At 35.3% G+C, this 19,354-nt stretch overlaps 1 protein-coding gene across 1 annotated transcript in view; it reads right to left on the bottom strand.

The window, feature by feature from the left end:
• Nucleotides 1-19,354, bottom strand: part of LOC123705723 (spectrin alpha chain) — a 38,375-nt gene that overhangs the window by 16,928 nt on the left and 2,093 nt on the right. The window contains exons 2-22 of the mRNA XM_045654691.1: nt 17,051-17,144; nt 16,580-16,753; nt 15,943-16,209; nt 15,409-15,597; nt 14,733-14,921; nt 14,202-14,372; nt 13,596-13,763; nt 10,322-10,561; nt 9,779-9,967; nt 9,234-9,342; nt 8,691-8,870; nt 7,687-7,871; nt 7,094-7,246; nt 6,377-6,536; nt 5,913-6,118; nt 5,147-5,374; nt 4,702-4,836; nt 2,252-2,386; nt 1,435-1,560; nt 827-1,018; nt 223-412 (exon numbers count right to left, since the gene is read on the bottom strand). Coding sequence (XP_045510647.1) covers nt 223-412; nt 827-1,018; nt 1,435-1,560; nt 2,252-2,386; nt 4,702-4,836; nt 5,147-5,374; nt 5,913-6,118; nt 6,377-6,536; nt 7,094-7,246; nt 7,687-7,871; nt 8,691-8,870; nt 9,234-9,342; nt 9,779-9,967; nt 10,322-10,561; nt 13,596-13,763; nt 14,202-14,372; nt 14,733-14,921; nt 15,409-15,597; nt 15,943-16,209; nt 16,580-16,753; nt 17,051-17,125 — 3,661 coding nt within the window. The 5' untranslated portion in view covers nt 17,126-17,144. The remainder of the gene's footprint in view (nt 1-222; nt 413-826; nt 1,019-1,434; nt 1,561-2,251; nt 2,387-4,701; nt 4,837-5,146; nt 5,375-5,912; nt 6,119-6,376; nt 6,537-7,093; nt 7,247-7,686; nt 7,872-8,690; nt 8,871-9,233; nt 9,343-9,778; nt 9,968-10,321; nt 10,562-13,595; nt 13,764-14,201; nt 14,373-14,732; nt 14,922-15,408; nt 15,598-15,942; nt 16,210-16,579; nt 16,754-17,050; nt 17,145-19,354) is intronic.

Here is a 19,354-nt window from a genome sequence, read left to right on the forward strand (position 1 = left end):
TGTGACTGAATTGGTCAGGCGTCCGCCCCGGATTGGCGTGAAAGGATGGAGGTGATCCGCCCGCTTCGTGATCGATTTTTGAACAAAAGAGCAAGCGAGTCACTTACAATACGTCATCGCCAATGAGCGTTCGGATAGTCGGAGACTTTATTCACGATTTGTTGGCTTGAATTTTTTTTTATTTTTTTTAAATTTATATTAATAACACGTGAGGTGACTCACGCTGCAGCGTCTGCACGGAGCGCAGGTCCCGTCCCAGCTCGGTGGTGGCCAGCGCCTGCTCCTTCTCCGCGATCCAGTCCTTCGTCTCGTCCACGTCTCTGTGGAAACGCTGTACTTCGTGAGCAGAGCCCAGCTGGGCGGCACGTTCTGCGGTCAGTTGTTGGAGGGACGACCATTTCGAGTTCAGCTCCTGTGGGGGTAAGGTTAAAAGTTTTTTAAAGTCCGATATTTGTTCAGTGAAAAAGTAAACTTGCAAAAAAAGTGAAAATTTCTATTTTTATACGTAAATTTAAAACAATGGCATGAAAAACTTATTTTTATTATAAAATGATTCATTTTCAAAAATGGGTGCATATCAGGAAAAACAAAACCTCCCAAAAACTACTAGTTTAAGATAACAAAACTACAATAAAACGCACAAAAAAACGAAAGCTTTTCTTTGTACCGTGTTTAATAAATGTTATGTTTTGTGTTCTTTTCATTAATTCAAACTCAAACATTTGTTTATTCAATTAGAGCACTTTTGAATTCACTCTCAACTATTTCTTCACTTTCCTCCACTAAACAATTATTTCTTACCAAAAAATTATCACAAAAACCTCACCTGCATCTGAGTCTTGATCTTGAGCGCAGCCTCCGTCTGTCCGACGGTCATGAGTTGCACGGCGATCTCATTCATCTCGGCCAGTCGCACCTCATTCGCGCGCAGGTCGTTCTGGAAGTCGTCGAACTTCTTCTGCATCACCTCCACCTGCTCCAGGTCCTCGCCGACGTCCTGCACTTGAGCGTGCATCTCCTGTGGAGGGGGGGGGGTACGGTTAGTACTATGCATTTTCCGGGGATATTTTTTTAATAGAGAAAGTGGTGTTTTACAGGTTTATGGGTCATATCGGTATGTTTACAGTACAGATTATTGTATTGCAAAAATATACATAAAATAACAGTTTTTACATGTTATTCATATGCAGAAGATACGCGGTGTAATGTAGCAAATTAAATTGTATTAAAAAAAAAAACGATAGACTAGAAGTATAACTCTGATTAGGTATAATAAAAATATCAAACTTAACAATTTAACTTTTGCAAAATATACAGAATATGATTATAGATTTTTGAAAGCTTCAAAACTTTATAGAAATTGAAATACAATCAATATTTATCTCTTAACAGGACTAAAAAAATTCTACTTTACACAATTCACAACAAAATTACCTTATCCTTGATCCAAGTGGCCAGTTCAGCAGCCTCACGCACCAACACGTACGCTTTGACCGTCTCGTTGAGTTTGTTCTGGCGCTCGCGGGCCAGACCCAACAGGTTGTCATATTGAGCCTCGATCTGTTACAAATATAATATATAGATACAAAAATAATTACTATAACATACTAGCGGTCCGCCCCGGCTTCGCTCGTGGTACATATTTCGCAATAAAAAATAGCCTATGTTCTTTCTCAGGGTCTAAAGATTGTCTGTGCCATATTTCATCAAAATCGGTCCCGTAGTTTATGAGCCTATTCATTACAATCAAACAATCAAAGTTTTCCTCTGTATAATATTGGTGTAGATTAAACAATTTTCATTCTGTTTCACGAATAAATAACATGGTTCTCAAGCAATGCTATTAGGTATACAATTTGTTGAGTTTTCGACAACGCGTGAGAATCCGCGGGCGGAAAGCTAGTTTGTTATAATAATATTCTAGAATAATCTATGTGCTAAAGATTTTTCAAGTATTATTTATCTGCTCATTCTTATTAAGAATCGTTTACATACAATATAAGCGAATGTTTATATTGCAACAACATATTAGCATGTTTGTATTTGGTTTAATAATAGACGTGACCTTATTCCATTTCAAAATATCCTGTATAACGCAGAAATATTAAAATGTAATATAAAAATCTATTTATTCACACACAGTAAGATTTTAAGCTCCAATTATTATTTCGGAAAAAAATCTCTTTTAGCCTTGTTAGAACGAAATTTTCTGAATTTTATCCCGTGTTAATAATAAGAATCATGTTATCACCTGGTTCTGCCTGGCAGCAATAGAGCTGGAGTCGGCGAGGTTCTGCTGGCTGGAGGAGAGACCGGCTTCGATCTTCTTCACGTACGCCGCTGGCACGAAGCCTTGGCGATCATTCACTTCTACCTTCCACCAGTCCTGGGAAAGAGTAAAATATAAATGAGTAAACGAAGTAATATCAAAATGTCAATTTTAAAGCGGAGAAATTTTCGTATGTTTATGAATTTTAATCTTTAATAACAAAATTTTAAATATTAGTTGCATAATATACCATCAATACTACCCTACCCTACTACTAATCCCTACTAACTAAAACAAGGAGACAAATTAAATTATATATGATTCGTAAAAGCTGTTATTTCAAACGACACGTAACATTACGTAAGAAATATAGAAAGAAAAATAATCATTTCTGTATCTTTCTTTTGTTCAAAAGTATTAGAAAATCAGCCCTAAATAAACTCCCAAAACAATTGCTGTCAAATTAATATTTCCGCGTATAATATTCCGTTGAATAACCAAGGACCATGGCCTAATAAAACCGATGTCCGTAAACGAACGGTTACATAATGTAATCATAATTTTACCAACAACATAGCTAATATATATTTGTAAAGTTCTTATAACCATTTAAAAAAATTGCTTATCACTACATAGTATAAAACAAAGTCACTTTCTCTGTCCCTATGTCCATTTGTATGCTTAAATCTTTAAACTACGCAACGGATTTTGATGCGTTTTTTTTTAATAGATAGAGTGATTCAAGAGGAAGGTTTTAGTATATAATTTATTAGGTTTTAGACAAAGCGGGTGAAGCCGCGTGCGGTAAGCTAGTAGGAAATAAAACAGTGTAAAACTCACATAAAAGTATCTCTTTCGTCTATTGTGAACGAACACATCACACACAAGAACAAAACACAACCAACTAACTATAATCATTGTTCATAAATCAACTTTTCGTGAGATTCATCTGAATATTTAAATTTCAAATGTCCCCTTTTCGTATTCGGTTCGCTCGAGCGTTGTCGAAGTTACAATGCTTATGAATTAAGACTGTATTACGTTTAGTATAAGCGGTTTTATGTAGATTGAGACAGTTTATTTACAAAAGTAATCCTATCAAGACGGTTTATTTAAGGTAATTCCATCTTTTCTTTATTAGTATGTACTAAAGTCAGTTTTACTTTCAAACATTAATATTCACTATTTTATCCGTAAAACTGTTTCAAGAAAATAACACATTTATGAATATATTGTTTTTGCCCACAGTCAATGTTTCATCATTGGTATGTGAAATTCATGTCAGTCTCGGAAAAACGAATAATTTTCACACAGAACGAACTTCATAACCAAATACCATGTGGTTTCACTATTTACGTTATAATTACTATTATCTCTAATTGTATTTGATACTTTGTTATCACTTTATGTTGTTGAAGTTTTTACACAATTTATTAATTTTTTAAACCATATTACTTCTTATAAACACTTGAATATTTAAAAAAAAAAGCTATTTTATTTAAAAATATCACATTGAATATTTCACTTATCATTTTATTTTTTCACTTTATTACACGCATCTATATTCACCAATTATAATAATAATTATCAAATAATTGTTATCACTACGTCTTATATAACGACGTAACGCGTGCGCGCTTCCCTCATGCTATATCGGCACTAATTTTATTGTTTTATACTATCAGATAACACGAAGTTCTTAATACCTAGTTATAAATATTTGAATATGATTTAATAATTATCTCTTTGGTAAATAGGATTACTGAGAGCATGAATTTAAGTACCTGTTTGCAATCAGGAAATAATTTTTAATGAATATTACATTTCATCTTTAACTATATCCTAAAATTATTGCTGCAAATCTCTACAAGGCCTAAAAGTGTTTAAGCCTTATCATAACAGTATTTGTGATTGTATATTAATTTTCAAAAGCTATATATATTTTAAAATTTACACCTGTCATTATTATAACTAAAAAATAAAACTGAATATATACCCTATGTAATTCATATTAAGCATAGCCTTTAACATTTTCGGCGCTCGGTATTCATATTTTTAACGGATTTTAAACGCGATTTATTCATTTATAATTGAACCTGACGTTTCAATCACTTTACAGCAAGCATATTTAAGGGGTGACATACATCCATATATTCTTACAAATTTTAATATTAGTAGAATAACTAAATAAGTCAGTCAATTAATCTATGTATACTTATATACTAATATAAATTATAAAGCTGAAGAGTTCGTTTGTTTGAACGCGCTAATTTCAGCAACTATTGGTCCGATTTGAAAAATTCGGTGTTAGATAGCCCATTTATCGAGGAAGGCTAAGGCATCATTACACTAAGACCAACAGGAGCAGAGCAATGCGGGTGAAACCGCGGAGCATATCTAGTAACTAAATAAGTCAGTCAATTAATAAATACCTTATTATTAGAGTTGAGCAGTGTGAGCACATCACCGCGCTTCATTGACACTTCTCTGGGTGACTTCTCGGCATAGTCGTACAGCGCTACCACACACTCCTTGCCCGACACGTCGACGACGGGGGATTCTTGTTGCTAACGAACATAATTATAATGTTATTACACGTTTATTAAAGGGAAGATTTTTATTTTTGAATATTAAAGGAATTTACTCAAAATGTGACCAATTTCGATGATTAAACGCAATCACTACTGACTGTGAAAAATGTAAACATCAGAACTTCTTATTTAAAAATGCGCACAAATAATAAATTTAGAGATGGAATAATAGAAAATGAAGGGATGTTTTTAAAAATTTATCCACCTAAAAAAATCTACAATAAAACAAACCAAAGTAGTTCTTCATTTTCAGTGAAAGTAAGAGATATAAATAAGCAAAACTCACCCTACAAGAATCAGCTTGCTCCCTAAGCGCTTTAATGGTATTTCCAAACGCTTCCAAATCAGACAGTAGTGCTTCATGTTTCTTCAGCAGCGCTTCAGAAGAGTCCTCATCCTTGCCGTAGTCTTGAGTGTTGGCCATTGGCTCCTTTTCGCGTATCCAGGATTCGGCTTCGTTCGCATCGGCAAAGTATTGCTGCGCTTGGAGAGAGTCTTCGAGGTCTTGTTTACGCTGTGAAAGAGTATTGGCTTTAATATTTGTTTATACATTTGGAAAACATACACCATAATTTGAATGGTTGCTTTTATTAAATCAACTCTGCGCGTTATAGTCTAACGAAAAATAATGCCTTAAATTGCAAACAAATGTAACAGATCACAATTTATTGACTAATTTTAACCTCGGGAATAAAATTTTAATATAACAGCTTCTACAATCTCACAGTGATAATATACATCACTACATAGTATAAAACAAAGTCGCTTTCTCTGTTCCTATGTCCCTTTGTATGCTTAAATATTTAAAACTACGCAACGGATTTTGATGCGTTTTTTTTTAATAGATAGAGTGATTCAAGAGGAAGGTTTTAGTACATAATTTATTAGGTTTTAGACAAAGCGGGCGAAGCCGCGGGCGGTAAGCTAGTATGTATACATAGTCTAGTACAAGATCATTTTTTTAACACTGATATAACAAAAGATACCGGTCTCATTCCAGCCCATCTGAACCATCATCTTGTTACTTGTTACTTCTCCATCAGACCAATTACCTGGAGAGCTTTCTCGTGCAGCTGCGACCAGGTCCTCTGCAGCTGCTGCAATCTAGCACTAATGTCTTCCGCTGCAAAGTGCTGTGCATCAATGAGCGCTTGTCCAGCAGCTCGCACAGCTTCCACGCGTGCTTCGTGCTGGCCCATCTCACCCATCACGGCTTGATGCTTCTTCATAAGGTTCTGAACGCCGATAAGATCGCGTCCTGGATTGAGGAAGGGGTATTTTAATGCACAGTTATTAATTTTACGGGTTATTAATACATGGTACAAGAACAAAAACATGTGCCTACAAATTAGTTTAAAGTAACAATCTTTCAAAGAAATTTCAACAAATCATTATCAGAGAAAGTAAATACTTCTGAAAACACCCCTAAGGATCCTTTAAAAAAGAGAAGATTAAGTAGACAGACACAAAGAATTTTTTTTTATCAAGCCTACCATATAAAAAAAATCAAATCTACCTCTATTAGTAGACGCAATGATCGGTTCCTTCTCCCTGATCCAAGCGGCTTCATCGTCCAGATCACGGAACAGCTGTTGCGCTTGAAGCGAGTCCAGGAGACGACGCTTGCGCACCGCCATGGGTTTCTCGAGAGCTGCGTAGCGGGCTACTAGCGCTTCCTGTATCACGAATAGACATATTATGTTGTATAATTTTATTTTTACAAAACAAAATTTATTTAAATTTTAAATATTAATATTGAGAAAAAACGAACATGAGCATTTTTTACAAATATAACTGATTATTGTTAAATCGTTTACAAAAAACGACAAATAAAGTCGCATATTATTATTATGTCTAAATTGAAACTCTGACTTTTTAGTTTTCAAACTCAAACTCAAACTCAAACATTCATTTATTCAATAAGACTACTATTTAGAAGCACTTTCGAATCGTCATTACATAGGTAAGTATTTTTAACATTTACCACCTGATTTTTTTTGCTTCAATTGTATCAGCAAAGTGTGTACTTTGTTTTTAATAAAATCTACTCGAGCAATTAATTTTTATACATTATCCTTATTGAATTAGTAAATTACTATTTGTAAATAAATTTACAAACAATATTTGTTATGTATGTTTTCGATATTTTTTTCGCAAACCTGCTAGATTTGTACCAAAATGACTACAATCCACTACACATATTACTATCCTTACAAAAATGCCCCACACTCACAATCTTGTTCCGAATGTTCTTAGCGTCGAAGTGCCCCTTCTCAATGAACGTCTCCGCTTGACTGCGCAACGCCTCCACACGCTCGGCGTGCGAGCTCACGTCCGCTTCGAGTAAGGCATGCTTCTTTTGTAGGTTTTGCACGCTGGTTAGGTCCTGTATAGAAGGAATAAATTAATAAAAATATTAGTGCAAAAAGCACAAATTAATTTCAATTATCAATAGCTTTGTCCATCGGTTTCTATGATGATAGATTTCTCTTTATTTATCTCTGTATTTCATTGATCTGTATATAGAAATAGAAAACTAAATTGTTATTGCAGTTTTTTAAATCAAAAGACTAGATGCATTTAGGCTAAGATAGAGAATTAATTATTAACACAATTTTCGCACTTGTTTTAAAAATTAATGAATAAAAACTTAAAATTCCAACAAAAACATTTTTTTTCTTGGGACCAGCTGCACTACATAGAATTCAATGGGCCCTGCGCCTAATAGACAGCGTTGGCCCAACAAATGATTGTCCATGTTTCGATCAATTCGATCGTCGAAAGCTGCCCATTGTGAAGAGGGCCCATAACATATCAACACCGTACCTTGCCATAGTCCTCGCTGAGCAGCTGCCCCTCCACCTCGGAGAGCCACAGCTCGATATCTTCAGCAGCCCTGTTGTACTGCTGCTGCGCGGCCGCTTCCTGCAGCTTGGAGCCCTTCAGGTCGGACGCTTGCACCAGCTTCTCCCAGGATGAGCCCAGTTCTTCCACGCGGGATGAGATTTGTGCTGAGGGGTAAAGATTAGGTTAGTACTGTTATATTCGTAATGATTTGTTGGCAGTTGTTAGTTTGCTAACTTGAAATATATCTACCAGTATAGGTTGAGTAAATAATAAAGATACTTAAATTACGAAAATTACAAAAGTATACTATAAATTAAAACTGACGCTACATCACACCCCGGACACTCCATACAAAATTATCGTTTTGACAGTCACACTGTAGAGACTGCAAATGTGTGTGTTAACGCTTTATGGTTGGCACATTTGTGACTAGCGTAAAAAAAATTCGCGTTTTTCTGATGAAATACATCCGTAAACACCACAATATCTAGCCATTTTCTACGAAAAACGATAATCACAAATCCAAAATAATAAAATTACTTTAAGTCAATTTGATTAATGTTGTCAATCTTCGTTGCGTATCGTCCTTGCAGACAAATGCGGACCATTTTCAGGCTGATCGTGCGGGGCGAGGTAAGTGTTTAATTTTGGCGGGAGGCGGAGAGTGTCCGTTCTGTAGCGTTTAGCTACTATTATGTATTCTGTGGCTACATGTGATACAAATTTTAGTAAAGGACCAAAAACAACATTAGTATCAAGTTCAGAAATGAAAGAAAAATAGAACAAAAAAATCAATACAAATGATGTGATTTTAAAATGAATATCCCATATCGAAAATCGTATTATGACCGTATATCGTGTGTGACCGTATAACGTGTATATAATCGTATATGAATTTTCTCAAAAACTACATCTACATCATCAATTTTCTAAATAATTACATCTAAAATTTACACTAATCATAAAACAGACATAAAACTCACGTTTAGCAAAATGCTCCTGCTCCAACAGCTTATGTCCCGTAACAGTTATTTCGTCCACACGCGGCTTATTAGCCAGTAGTTCTTGTTCAAAGTTCTGATGTTTCTGCACTTTGCCGTTCAGGTTGGTTGGGTCGAGGTACGAGTCGTCGGTCGCGAACTTGAGCTTCTCGTTGATCCAGCCTGGAGGAGGTCAGTTTGGTTAGTTTTGAAGTGTGTGTAAGTGTAAATGATTGTAAAAGTTGGATACAGAGAAAATTACTTGAGACATTCAATACAATTATCACCAAATATCGGGTACCTATTGAAAAAAAAATGTTTATGTAAAAAGTTAAACTGAAAACCATTATGCAATTTCAGTCTACAATGTATCATTGTTAGTTTAAAAAAGTCACTTTTTATAAATACTTGTAAAAGTTTACATGAATAAAAAATTTTTTGAGGTTGAGTTGTGGTTTCAAACAGAATAGTACTTAGTTTCACATAAACAACATTTATCGAATACATTATTAATTTTTCAAATGATAAAGAAATGAACTCATTTACCCTTGGTCTCATCACAGTCCCTCTCAAACTGCTGGTACTTGTAAGCGTCTTCCAACAGCGCACGGCGTTGGTTCGATTTCTCTAGAAGAGCGGCACGGCGTTCCAACAACTGTGTAGGAATAGTCACATTTGTAGTATACTTATTTATTATAATAGAACTATTTATAAGCGTATTATAATAACAATGACTACGCTTCACATTTTTAACCCATTGAGCCCCAAGCGGCCCGATCGGTCCACGACACAATAGATTTTCTATTGTGTCTGTGATTCCGGGGCCTGAGTTATTAATAGGTTTACTATTTAATAATCGTTCTGTTTAATATAAATTATTTAAATGTATACCTTCATCAAGATATAAACAAATTAAATCAGTTATTTTAATACAAAAATTTAACGATTGCATTGAATTATTAGCAGACTACCTATAAACTCAGTATAATAGATTTTTTTTTTGGCTCTACTATAAAAATCTTCGTAAAACTTCAAAAACAAGTTAATACTACGGAAAATTTATTACCATAATTTATATATTCTTAACTTACCATTTCTCTCCGCTGAGCCACATCGTCGGCAGCATAATGCTGTCCCTCAATGAGCTTGGTAGCGAACTCATCCAATGCTTTGATCTTCTCTTCTTGAGCTGCGAGAGATTTTTCGAAGTCTTCATGCTTCTTGAGCAGAGCTTCCACAGAGTCGAGGGAGTCACCGACGTCTTCGTTGGCAAGGAATGCCTATATACAAGTAAATTAATTTATAATAAGTGTAGTATGTAGATGACTTAAACTTGGTGCCACTAATGTGAATTTTAAACTCCTGTTGACGATATATTTTTTTAGGACAGACTGAAAAATAGTAATTATATGAATTTTCATAGATTCTACAATAGTAAATGAGAAGATTTTTTTTATGTCCGAAGTTTCTAAAGCGACTATTGTCTTCTTATAGCGATATTTTTGTATTTTCATTTAAAAAATTTAAAAATTTTAAATTTACTTTTAAAAATATACAAAATTAGCATCTATTACTTTCCAAATTGAACTAACGCGACTTTTAAGAGTCTAATAGCTGTTAAGTTGTTTACCCACCTCCTGTTTATGCATCCACGCGTCCGCCTGTTCAGTATCCCTATAGAACAGCTGCAGATCCATACACTGCAAGTACAGTATCCTGCGCTGTTCCCACAGCGCGTTCAGCGCTGCAGCCTCCTTGCGCAGCGCGTCCAGCGCTGACTGCACTTCGCTGGCTCCGCGGTGTCCACCGGCGACAAGCGCTTCACCGCTTGATATGCATGCTGCCATTACGTCCTCGCGCGCGTCCATCTCTCCCTGATGACATATTGTTTTTTTTATGAGATGGTATTTTGTTTTTCGAGATTATGTGAATTTAGTGATATCAAAAAAATTATTGTAAAAAAATGTTTGTTTTATATGTAAAAGCATATGCAAAGTTCTCAAACTGAAATTATTGTTTTTATATATAAATTAACACTTTAGTTCATAGACATAATGTTCAAAGTCATTTATATCACTATCACTTATTAGAAAACTGCCTTATACCATGGACGAATATAATCTAAAAGGACTGATAATGATCATACTAGAGATCGTACCCCGTAATTTCAGACTATTACTAGATGGCGCTCTGATTTGAGCTTATTATTTAATTTGCAGCTTTAAAAGCACCACTAGTGACCAATTTTAGAACTATGGAAACAGCAAACTATCGATTTTCAATTATTACATCTAGAGGGCGTTGTTTTAAAAACTCCGGTGTTTTTGAATTATTTTAATTTTTAGTTAAGAGCGTTCATGCTCCTCACAGGGCTTAGTGCAGAATTACGAATTAGAATTATTAATTTTTTCAAGCGTTGAAATAGTTTTGCTGAAATCATCATATCTGCTGTTTATAAATGTGATACTGTCTTTTAAACTAATAATTTCTTGCTTTATACAATTTAAATCTGACGAAATCCTATTCATAATTGATGATTCCAGTGAGCGCCGCAGCTTTTCCATCTCTTCGGATATAATCTCTCGAATAGAGTCAGCTGATAATGCATTATTATTCACAGCGATAGGAAAGAAGATGTGCCACCTCTACGTGTTGTAATGTTATCAGGACTTCATTGTAACAATTGAGCGCATGAGCGTACTGGGGTATTTTCAGTATTCAGAGATCTTGACTGATGAGTGGAACATTCAGGGCAAAACCATTTTATTTTTAAATTCGCTTGTCAATTGTTTCTTTTTGTCAGTTAGGAACAAACATGCAATAATATGATAATTTCGTTTACAATGAGGGCAAGATAAAATCCCAGCGCTGCCTTCTGTTGTAGCTTTGCAACAGGCAAACTTCATAATGATTGGAAAATTTAAGTAATTAAGAAAAAAAAAAATAGTATTATATTTCTGATAATATGACCCCTGTCAGGATCGATCTTCCTACTAACTGTTCTAAGTCCAGTTCACTTTGTACAGAGCTACGAGTGTCTTGTAATTTTCAACGAAATTATGTTTCTTATTGTATCTGATAAATCGTCACGATAGATGACAATGTTAATTTGTAACTTTTGTTTTTTATATACCGTCAACCACTTTTATCACTTTTACCATGGACCCAATAAATATCTAGATTCGTCCATGCTTTTACGCAAAAAGTTTCCAATGTTAATTTTAATAATAAATCGTGATGTATAACGCGTATTCGTCCACAAATCAGATTGTTTTTGATAACTTAAGCACCACTAATAAAAACTTCCAACAAGATATACTATTTCAATTAGATTTGAATTTAATTTGTAACCCGCTTGATCAAACACGTACGCTTCACACTGACGTAAGCGACTGACTGTGTTGGTGTTATCAAGTTTGGGTCGCTGGCTAAGACATGCTGGACATTTCCAAGAAGACTTCTTTTCAGGTAACATGGCATAAAATCTCTTATCGTTGGTTCCAGCGCACTGCAAGTCATACGCTAAAGAACATAGGGAGCATCTAAGGAAGTGAGTACCTTTAATAAGGTTTCGACACCCACTACAAACATTCGACATAGTGATCAGAGTAGTGTATATATATTCTTTATTTTCTGTTAAAAAAAAAATGTCTATATCTTTTTTCTTCTTAATTATTCCCTTGTAAACAGTATTACATATTTATATGAGCAAAAAATACGGGAAAAGAAAAAAAAATCTAGATGTACGGCGATGATTTGAACCAGCGTCCATCAGTTTATAAGTACGAGACTGAGTCAATACAGCTACAGACACTTATAGTACGTCTCACGTTGAAATTTATGCTCTAATTGTTCGAGTAATTCTTAGATAAAAACAGTTCATAGCAGCGTGGTCCGTGAAAAAATAGGCGGTTCATCCTAAGGAGCGCTGGGGCAGTGAACTCTCATAAATAATAATTATTATAATAAAGTTGTGCTCATTCATTTAACAATTAATATATCTTTAATTTAAAATTAAATTTATCGTATACCTAAACTCCAATACGAATATCAAATGCCTAAATACGGAATCCAATAAGAGTGAAAGAGAAATTTTGCGACAGTCCTGCGGAGGTCCTGCGCGAAACCGCGATGTTGCCGCATCGCATGACAGCAGCAATTGCGCGCGACAAGCGCGCGACGTTGCCAGTTGCCACTCCTATATTATAAACAAACAATAAAAATACGCTCGCGAAAGCAAATTCGGGGATTTTCTAATTATTAATTGATAATCATTGAATTCGTTTTGAAATAGCCTGTACTTTATAATTTTTAGTGTTTAAATAGACATTTATAATGTGGTGCTCATTTTTTTTTGTGATGAATTTACTACGCTACTGTATTTTCTTTGTTTTAGTTCAATAATTGAACACCCGTACAATTTTGTCACGAGCCGCCTCTTGCCTTTATAATATTTTACGTTTTATATTTTACGTTATAGTTTACGTTTTTTGCGTATTATATTTTACGTCAAGATACCATAAGATACTATTTGGCACATTGATTTTTTTTAGAAGCGACATCTAGTTGAGACAAGAACCATTCAATTATAAAAAAATGCCAAATGATACTGCGAGTGACATCTATCGACTAAATTGGGAACTGAGAAACGAATTACGCTGTTTACTATGGCTATGATAAGTCCTCTAGATATTTATTGGGTCCATGCTTATACTCACATAGGCAGAGTTTTGGTTTGGACAGTTTTTGATGATTGTGAGTATAAGTCATTTCTTCTTTTTCATTTTTTTTTTTCATGTGTTTTATTAAATGTTTAGTTTTGAATATAGTTGTAAGTGTATTTTTTATTAAAAATCTATACCTAATTTATTTGTTTCCCCAAATAAAAACCCACCAACAAATATCTACCTTATGCTCCTGATGTCTCTCCAACAACGCTTCCGCTCCAGGCACGTCCTTAGCCAGATCATCAGCTGCGATCAGAGCGCGAATGTCACTCATCCACGACACCAGGTCGCGGTAGTCGGCTAGGAAGCGGTGTAGTGCGTATGAGGACTCGAGGGCTAGGCGACGTTCCTGAGAAAGGTCGAAAATGAATACAGTTGGGTTGGTATAGGTATGGTGTTGTCAAAGATTTTATCCGTGATATTAGATCGCGGTAGTCAGCGAGGAAGCGATGTAGCGTTAACTATTCATTTAGTTTTTACGCAAACTTTTTCTAAACGATAGATTAAAAGTTGTTTTGTCAAATACTATAGACACAGCTCACAGGATATATTATGTAAATACCTATTTACTAAATTCTTGAGGAACAGAAGTCATACATTACAGAAATTTAAATATAGGGACGGAAAGTAATAAGTTTAAAAGTCAATAGTCATGATGCTTCACATTATACGGAATTATAAAAATAAAACAATTATATTTATTTGTCAAAATTATGATTTTTTTTCTAGTTGACTAAGAATGTGTTTTTGGGGGTCATTATGAAACCATGTCACTACAAATGCTCACCTTAGCCTTCTCCACCAATCTCTGCCAGGCGTTGGTAATTTCATCCCGTTTGCTGTGAATAGCGGTAGCATGGTCCCCATGAATGCCGGCCAATCTTGCCGCCTCTCCGTCGAGGGTGGCCACTTTGTCTTCTAGAGCAGCCAAGTCACGCTCCACGCCTTCGTGTTTACGCTGTGAGAATAATTATAATTAAAATAAACGCTTCTAGTAAGAATGGTAAGTCAAATAAATGTTCTTTTTTTCTAAATTTACTAGATAAACTTCAACAGTACTTATACTATGACTTTCTTGAAAATTCTTTCACGAATAATAAGAGAATACTTTTGTATGAATCTCCATAATTTATCATGTTTCCATTTTACATAAAAAAATTACGAATACGAAATATGATTTAACCTCCTTATAAGGCCGAAAATTTGAAAAACATAAAATAAGAAAAAACAAAACACCTCTTATTTATGTACCAAAAGACAAATATTTTCAACATCAACCCCATCTATTGATGTATTATATTACAACACAACAACAAACCTGCAAAGTCTGCACAGTAGCGAGGTCCCTGCCATAATCATCAGATCCCAACACCACATCCTTCTCCGAGATCCATGCGATCGTCTCATCAGCGTCCCGGTTGAAGCGCTGGATCTCGTGAGCACCGAAGAGTCGCTCTTGACGCATGAGTGCCATCTGGCGGAGACGCTGCCATGCTTCGTTCAGCTCCTGTTGATTGTAGTTTGTGAGTATCAAGTGTTTAGAACAATAATTATTGATAGAGCAAGTAGGTTATACATATACCTACTGTATTTTAGGGCAAATAAACATTTAAGATTGGGTTTAATAAAATAAATTTATACGTGTGAATGTATTCGAAAACGCTTATTGAGCGAAAAAATATCTCACAACGCGTTGTGGTCATAATTAAATATTGACATCGCGGAATTCATTTTATAGCTCTATGATAAACACTCTCAATTTGTTGTGGAAATGAATAAAAGCTACGACGTGGTCTGAAAATTCGGTTAACCATAAAACGACAGAAAGGTTCTTATCATAAACTTATACTATAACATAAAGTAAAACAAAAGTAACTGTAAGCGATCCCAATAAAATAAATCAAATAACAAAATTCAAAACAGTTGTTTTCAATCCATTTCCAGATCTACTAAATCGAAAAATAATCAATTTTTCAAACTACATAACAACTTACATCCTTCCTCTTCACAATGGTCTCCCTCTCCGGGTGCCCCTCGAGCACGAGCCTCTCGGCGAGCTGGTTGACCTCCGTCACGCGGTACTCCTGCGCCGCCATGTCCTTCTGGAACTCGTCGAACTTGCGCTGCAGCACTTCGACATGCTCCAGGTCCGAGCCGAACTCGTCCGCGCATACGAACGTTTCCTGGTGGACAAATAGTATTTTGATAAGGTTTTGTTATTCTTGTAGATGTTCCAATACTTTCAAATTTAAGTGTTTTACGTGAAAAAATTACTGTCGTTAAAAAGATATTTCTCAGTTCCCCCAAGGACATATACACAGCATATTTAAAACGATCATGTCTCAAATGAGCAAATAGATATATAATAATTATTATGATTGAAACAGTTTGCTCAATACAAACAAACACAATACTCAAGTTCACAACAAAAAAATTGTAAAAATCTACTTAATTATACAATACAAAACTATAAGTAACCTGCTCAATAATTAACTACAAATATACTAAAAAAATCTCAATTTCCTCACCTTATCATGTATCCAGAACATGACCTCATCGCAGTGCCTCAAGAACTGCACCAGCACGAGCGCCTGCTGCAGCTTCATGCCCTTCTCCGCCAGCCTGGACAGCAGCAGCTCCCACAGACGGTGCAGTTCATCCAGCCTCTTGCGGATGGTCTCCGAAGCGAAGTGGCCAGCTGATATCATCTCGCTGCCGGTGTTGTCCAAGACTACGATGGCATTAGAATGCGCTGCGACTTCCGCTTCGAAGGCTTGGTGCTTTTGGATCTTGGCCTGGTGGTGGTGTAAAAAAAATTGAGGCAATTTAAAATTTCATGAAGGTACTTGACCACTATTTGTGATCACACAGACAAATAAATTAGTTGCAGTACAGTAGAAATTCAATTTACCATCAGATTAATTGATTGTTAGACTTCCGGATAATCTAAAAACCGTATTTACAGATTTAAATGTCAACTCTAATAAATGAAATTGATATTTTAATGTATTTAGAATTAGTTTGGTGTCCAGGATCTCATAACATGGAAGTAGAAAAGAGTAGAAGTAAATAAAACTTTCTTATTATTATATTCATTCATATCTGTTCAGTAAAGGTTTCATCTTTGTCATTGCCATTAAAACGAAATAGCTAGATGATATTAACCTGCAAGTTGGTAGGATCTTTGTAGCTCTCATCACTAGCCGCCTGCAGCTTCTCCTGGATCCAGGACTCAAGCTCGTCAGCGTCACGCTTGAAGTACTGGAAGCGTCTGGAATCTTCCAGCTTTTCGCGCTTAGCGCGAGCCTCTTGCTTGAAGTCTTCATATCGGTTTAACACCTGTAAATTTATTATTATTTGTAAAAAATATCTATAAGTACCTATTTATTTACAATGACGTACTTATCTTTCTAAATAAATAATAAAACTAATATTTTAACCAATTAATAACTCGTTATTGTGGATCAATTTAGGTCAAATCTTTTGGTAATCCAAAATTAATGATTAATTACATAATTAGGCTTATGTAGGAAATAAACGAGATCTTAAAAGGTTCTTAGTATTTTATTTCATTTACGTAATCATTTGATTGTTTAGTCTTTTGGCGAAAAATAATATAGGTATTTGAATTTATACCTGTTCACGTCGCTCTTGAATATCCTCTGCTGTTTCGAGGATCTTCACCTCCTTGGGGGGTGGGATCTGCTCCATATTGGATGCGTTCACTTATCTGTAACAAAATGAATAGCAAAATAATTAATTTTCAATAATTTTCCTTCACAAATACATAAATGTGATATTTATTTGTAGCACAAAAGATTTATTTCACAATTAAATCAGTTTTTCGTTAAAGTCACGTTTTCGTGCTAGTTATATCGTGACATGAAAACATTACAAACAAAACATTGTTGAAAATGTAGACTATAATATTTAAAACCTTTCCAGTAACAGGATTTCATTAAAAGTAGCTAATTTGTTTTTGTTCTATAGAACACTAGCTTTGCCCCGCGGTTTTATCCGCAATGCTCCGCTCCTGTTGGTATCAGCGTGATGATATACCTATGTTATAGCCTATAGCCTTCTTCGATAAATGGGCTATCTAACACCGAAAGAATTTTTCAAATCGGACCAGTAGTTCCTGGGTTTAGCACGTTCAAATAAACAAACAAACAAACTCTCCAGCTTTATAATATTAAGTATACGTAGATGTATAAATAAAGGTATGCCGTATGTTACGCTAATTGGATGCCGCATACACGCACCGGAAGATAGAATTTACCGTTGATTTGGGCGGAGGTGTTTATAGTGGTGTGGCCGCACTTGTTCCGCCGATTATAATGTACTAGCATTTACACGCATCATACACATGATTGTTAAGGATAAAGAATTTTTATCGACTGGGTCAAGCCCTTATGTATCAAACAATTTTCACGGGCTTCAGATAATTCAGAAATTCTATGCAAAACTACTTGACCATCGTATTTTATCTCGTAATGAGTAGTGAAAGAGGAACAAAAATAAGTATACCAATTTTTTTTTGCGTACTACAATATCGCAATATTCCGCTCGATGCAGGACCGTTTTCAAAATAATGTACGCTCCAGACGGCAATATTATAGACTCGTTAAAAATATTTAAGCATAAAGGTCAGGCTACACTTGACATCATGATTACATCACACGGCCTTGTGACTCACCGAACCAACATGAGCTGAGATAATAAAGCCTGATTCCCACGACATGTTTGCTTCACAAACCCAACCGCGCCACACCATACCACATGCCATGGGAATCGGCGCGCTTGTGCTTGTTTGCCGATGTTTGCCGATGCTTGTGCGCACACATGCCGTGGGAACGCGGCGACAAGCGCTTGTCGTCTGCCAATGCTTGTGAAGCAAACATGCCGTGGGAATCAGGCTTAAGGCTATTATGCAGACACAGCCTCTTTTGTAACCGTTTTATCTGAGGAATTCGGAATCGAAGTATTTTGGTTTTGAATCCCTTACGCATAAATACAGAATGAATAACGGACGAGTTTCGGGACTTACATTTTTATATATGCGGAAGGTAAACGTCGATGTCTAGACGCTAGCGTAAAAAATGGACGAAATTTTTTTTATTATATGATAAATTTTTAAGAAAATTGACCTATGGTGTGGTACAGAATAAATCTAGTTCAAGGCAACTCATTTATTCAAAAGTCTAGAGTAGGCCCTAGGGTAATCAGTAACCAAACATACAAAAAAAATAATGGCTATACAGTATACATTCTATAAACTCCAGTTTTGTAAAAAAATCCATCACTAAACCATACACACAACCAAATTTGAAGTACATGAACAGACATAACAAAATAAAAAATTGAATTACTGATTTTAATGACAATAAGTGGAAAAGGAACATGTTCGTTTTGTTATCTAGGTGTGGCCCAGATAGCATGTATTATACACTAAAAATATTCTATGACAATAACTTCACTGCACTAGAATGAAACTGTAATGACACATTCAATGCAGCTATAAGCTTATCCGTATTGATTATCTCATAGCTGCATATGGATATGGTGGTTAAAATACAAACAATTATTAATCATGATTGTCTCTGCCAAATTTAAAATGTAGTCATTGTAATGTTACACAAGTGATAACTGCGTTAAAAACAACCGACTTCAAAATTGCACTTGCAACATTTACAAATACAGACAAAAATGCTCATAAAATAAAAACTGGGCCTATCCGAATAAAATTTTTATCGGACCAATTCGACGCCATCTCGCATCGAACAAAAAAGAATCACGTAAATTGGTTCAGAAACCTCGGAGTAATCAGTGTACATACATAAAAAAAAACATACCGGCCGAATTGATAACTTCCTCGTTTTTTTTTAAGTCGGTTTACAATTGAAAGGTAAAACCTGGTTGAAGTATCTCTGTACCTCTTTG

This window comes from Colias croceus, chromosome 2 (assembly GCF_905220415.1).
Source record: "Colias croceus chromosome 2, ilColCroc2.1".
Lineage (NCBI taxonomy): Eukaryota > Metazoa > Arthropoda > Insecta > Lepidoptera > Pieridae > Colias > Colias croceus.